Raw genomic sequence first — 4892 nt, forward strand, 5'->3', positions numbered from 1 at the left:
AGAAGTCCTTGCCATGTCATGATTTGCTAATCATATGATGGCAGGCTATTATAAGAAGTATGTGGTTTCTTATGTCTGTTGTGCACTTTTTAACCCCAAAAAAAAGTTGATGTCGATATTTCACCAAGTCATCAATTTAACTTCTCCATTTGTGAATCGTTGCTCTACGTGAAATATGTACAGTTGAACACCAAGCTAAAAGTTTCTTGCTCCTCCATGGAGAAGTTAAATTGAAATGGAAATGGAAATACTATATTGAAATGGAAATTTAATCGTAATAAAACCACATGGAAACCATTATATTAAAGCCACCATAAAAGTACAGATATTAATATCATGTTTCTAGTAACCTAATTGTCACACTAATAATTTCTCTGAATTTTCTTTCTGCCTCTCTTGGATGATTTGGGTGCCTGACCCGCCAAGTGCATAGAACTCTGCTATGACCTCAATAGGTATATTCTTTGTTTCCGGGACCTTTAGACAAACGAAAACAAAAGCCAGCACACAAACAATGGCATAAACTCCGAAAACACCCGCAAGACCTATATACCTCAACAATACAGGGAGGGTATATGTCACAATGATGTCACAAATCCAAAAGATTAGGCTACATATGGCCAAGCAAATAGCACGAACTTTGTTGGGGAAAATCTCCGAGCAGAATATATTTGGTATTGGACCAAAACCCATGACAAATATGCAGAAATAGATTCCAACACTCATTGTTGAGAGCAGTGCGTGTAGTTCAGCACTCAGATTCACAATGTTGACAGTTACCAAAACAATGAGGGACACTACCAAGATGGGTATTGTCACAAGTAGTATCCTTCTGCATGAGGCAATTAAAAGAAATTATTACGCTGTTATCTTATTTTGGGAATAATAAATTTGGACGTAAATCTTAAATTTTAGCAATAATTATTTGTAACTTGTGGTAGTAAACAAATACGGATACCTTCTTCCAGAGCGGTCCATAAGCCACATGGCCATGCAAATAAAAGGAAGCATCAATAAAGTTGTGAGAGCGCTCATAAGAATCGACACTGAAGAAGAGCTGATGCCAAATTTTGAGAGAAGAACCCCAACACCAGCTTGCTCAAGTATTTGAGGAGTGTAATAAAGAATGCCATTGATGCCAGCAAACTGCAAAAAATATTGAAAAATAAATCATGTACAATTTAGATTGAACAAAATAAATTAATTAATTAATTTAATTTAATAATTTAATAAAACCTTGTGGGCTCGGTGAGTTCTCACAAAAAAAAAGCATTGTCATAAAAAACAGTGTTCTGAATCATTAATGTGCACCTACTTTGTATGGCTAAATGTTTCTTTGGTTATATACATATATCATATATTAGTTATGAGACGTATTAATTCAACATGCAAGTCAAAGTATATATATAGTCACTAAAAATAGGAGAATAAAATGACGGTCAGGACAAACTAACTAAAAGATGTAATGTGATATTTAAGTGCAACAATACTTATGTTTTAAAATAGGCTCATAGTAATTAGTTTTCACTTCTAAAAAACTTACCTGTTGAAGTACTTGTATTCCAACACCCACGACCAATGCACGTTTTACACCAGGTTCTAACAGATCCTTCCATTTTGTACTTCTATAATCTTTGTTAGGTGAATGAATACCAATATTGTGTCCAGACTTATGAAAAACCGATTTATTGACCAAAGCAGTCGCTTGAATGAAATTCCCGTCTATTGGAGCATCCAGTAGGTTTTCAGAACTTGGTACACCTCCTTCATGCAAATATACTCGTTCCATGCCACCTTCCATTTGCCCATCTAAACGATATCCTGATGACATTTTCCAAGCCAATTGCCAACCTCCACCAATATGGCCGCTTTTGCGACATACCACAAAATCATTTATATTCGTAGGTTTGGGTTGAATAAGATAAGCATGCTCGCTATCATAGGTACCATCTCGGTTGTGTTCTAGCTCATGCTCTTTGGTCTCTTCCTGATTCTCTTTGTCCCCTTCAATTGGACCTTGTTGTTCTAATTCATTGAATATGCCGTGGGCAACCTGTTTTATGAAAATGAAGTGTACTTAGAGAAAATAGTAAATTGAAGGCGAAACCAACACTAGTAGAAAAAGGGCCATTTGTCCTGGTTCGTAAGGGCCATTTGTCCCGGTTGTTGAACCGGGACTAAAGGGTCGTTACTAAAGCCAATATTAGTGTGAAGCATTAAATATCCAAATCATTTGTAAAATAATAGAGCAATATAAATATTTCATTACATGATGCGTTATGACCCAATTTATTCTTAAAATAAGATCATAAATAAAGTAACTAAAAGTTAATATGGCTGAGCATGTATGTACACATGTATTGAAAATTGCAAACCATGAAAGTAAAATATAAAGCTCCAATGCTAACTAGATGAAATATTGGAACTTTGTTAATTATTACATTACCTCGGGGAGCCCGTGCATACTCCCAATAATGTTGACAACTGGGTCATAGAACGATGCTCCACGACTCACAGAATGACCAACGGCACTTTCTTCTGTGTTTGTTCTCTTCAATGGATAAGCAACACAATGCAAATCTTCTGGAAGTCCATATAATTTTATTATTTCATCATTTCCAATCACTTTTTCCCTTAACATACTTTCATTAGTGCTAATTAGGTACTCCTCAATAGACGGAGTGTCACCAACTTGTGTGCCCTCCAAAAGACTTGCCATTTCACCTGTAATAAAAGCCATATATAACATTCAATGCTAACTAAAAACTTCAAATTATCATATAAAGAGAGCAAAAAAGATGACTTGATTTCAAGTAATTGAATCTACGATATACCTGAGACATCTTCCTTTCTTCGTAGTTTTTGTAAAACCATCTTTGCTTCATCCACCCTTCCTTGGCTCACAAGCCAACTCGGAGTCTCGGGTAGATAGAAGATTGTTAAAATTGAGTATATTAGTGAGGGTATCAGTTGTATCCCAAGCATGACCCGCCAACTAACCTTTGGCAGCATGGACATCCAAAACACCATGCAGTAAGATAAGAACATACCAACTGAACCACTTAACTGGGGAAATGTGCTTAATTTTCCTCTCATATCAGGAGGCGCGGTCTCAACTATATATAATGGCACAAGTGTAACTGCCAAACCAATACTAAATCCCTGAATAAGCCTCGCGAATAGCAGCATATACACATGTTGGGACCAAAATATGACCAATAGTGCACTAACAAAGGACAATACCGCCGAGGTAAGTAGCATCGCCCACCTACCAAATTTATCAGATAGCATTCCAGATAGTGTTGTGATTATTGTTGCCCCAAAAAGTGCCATAGCCATAATGCACCCCTCAATCATTGGCATGCTATCTAGTTTAAACTCATCCTTTATGTAAAGCATAGCACCTGGTGATCATACAAAAGTTCATAACCAATTAGTGAAACTTTACAACTTTGAGCTCCGCTCGAAGAAATATCAAACTAGGCAAAAGCACAATGATACACCATATTTATCATGATCGGAGTGTTACTATGTAAGCATATATTAGCCATGCATAACAATCTGAAGAAGAAAATAATCAGAAGCGAGGTGGCCGAATGCATGCAAGCGAAAGGCGCAACGAAAGCAATTGTATCTGGAGGGCATGCAGATAGATGTGCATGCACGCACAGCTGCTACGTGTTCACGGCGGATCGGAATATTTACATCCGTGCATAGGATATTTTTTGGTACCCTTGTGGAATTTGTTAACTGCAATGACTCAGTGCGCTACCTAAAAATGCTTGGCGGTGCTACAGTTGGCAACCTGTACGTGATGTCAATCCACCATATTTTTTCAGAGAAATATATATAAAAAAAATTGACACATATACACGGAAGCTAATAGTACTCCCTCTGTAAACTAATATAAGAGCGTTTATTAGTGATCTAAATGCTCTTATATTAGTTTACAGAGGGAGTACTATTTTTGCATAAGTTGTGATGTCGCTTGGCACACAAACATGCATGTTTGTAGCACCCGCCACTTCAAATGCGTGTCAATATGTAGTTTTTTTCCTGTCAACTAGATAGATCTCAAAAATCCTATGATGAACAAACTCAAAGAAACTACATGTGATGGTCGGTATACGCGATGGCTAAAACAATCAAGGAAGAGAGTTCCTTCACCTGCAATGCTCGCATTGTCCCAGCCTTGGAGCAGGTTGCCGATGGATGCCACGAACGCGACGAGGACCGCGCGATCAACGGTCGTCAAGTCACGCAACTTCTGACACGCTGCGCAGAGAGAAGAGGAGGAAGAAGAAACATGAAAAGAAGTCATCATCCATGCGAAGTAGAATCGATCTTAAAAGCAGGCCGGTCGTGAAATACTCCATTGAAACACCATGAGCAAGCCGATCATTTTCTCTCAGTTACCTTGTTGTAGTAGTCCAGATCCGTGGCCAGAGGGAGCGAGCTTGGCATGAAGATTAGCCTCCGAGTCTCTCACAAGAGGGCGTGATAAATCTTCCATGGCCGAATCCAGAGAGACACCCGATGCGCCTGCATTGAGAAGATTTGTCGGTTAGTTTTAGGTACCGGAGAGAGAAAAGAAATCGTTCGTGTGCATGCAGCAGCTAGCCAGCCGCCGCCCATTGAGTCCCTACTGATTTGATGATGGGACAAAGAGTGGCGATCTTGATGCCAAAGGGTGAAGCAGATTCTAACTTGCACGCAGAGACCCAAAGCCCAGACGCCAAAACCCAGGAAATTACAAGCAGAATCTCCAGAACAAATCAAACGGCGTGAAGGGGTTGCATTGCATTGCGATGGGAGAGGAGAGGGATCGTCCTGGAGAAGAAGCACTCACCCGAGGGGCGATCGGGCTTCCGTTTCCGTCCTCGATCGCGGCC

At 39.2% G+C, this 4892-nt stretch overlaps 1 protein-coding gene across 1 annotated transcript; it reads right to left on the minus strand.

Annotated features, from left to right (window-relative positions):
* Nucleotides 1–334: 334 nt before the first annotated feature.
* On the minus strand, nucleotides 335–4536 carry LOC125507547 (monosaccharide-sensing protein 2-like). Its single transcript, XM_087525051.1, has 7 exons — nucleotides 4417–4536; nucleotides 4168–4275; nucleotides 2835–3404; nucleotides 2447–2724; nucleotides 1544–2053; nucleotides 959–1146; nucleotides 335–832 (listed from the first exon to the last, which is right to left on the minus strand). The coding sequence occupies exons 1-7, from the start codon at nucleotides 4511–4513 to the stop codon at nucleotides 358–360; spliced, it is 2226 nt and encodes a 741-aa protein (XP_087381177.1). The 5' UTR covers nucleotides 4514–4536; the 3' UTR covers nucleotides 335–357.
* Between the last annotated feature and the right edge of the window lie 356 nt (nucleotides 4537–4892).

The sequence above is a fragment of the Triticum urartu genome, chromosome 5A, assembly GCF_056163025.1.
Source record: "Triticum urartu cultivar PI428250 chromosome 5A, HENAU_Tu73, whole genome shotgun sequence".
In the NCBI taxonomy this organism is placed as follows: domain Eukaryota; kingdom Viridiplantae; phylum Streptophyta; class Magnoliopsida; order Poales; family Poaceae; genus Triticum; species Triticum urartu.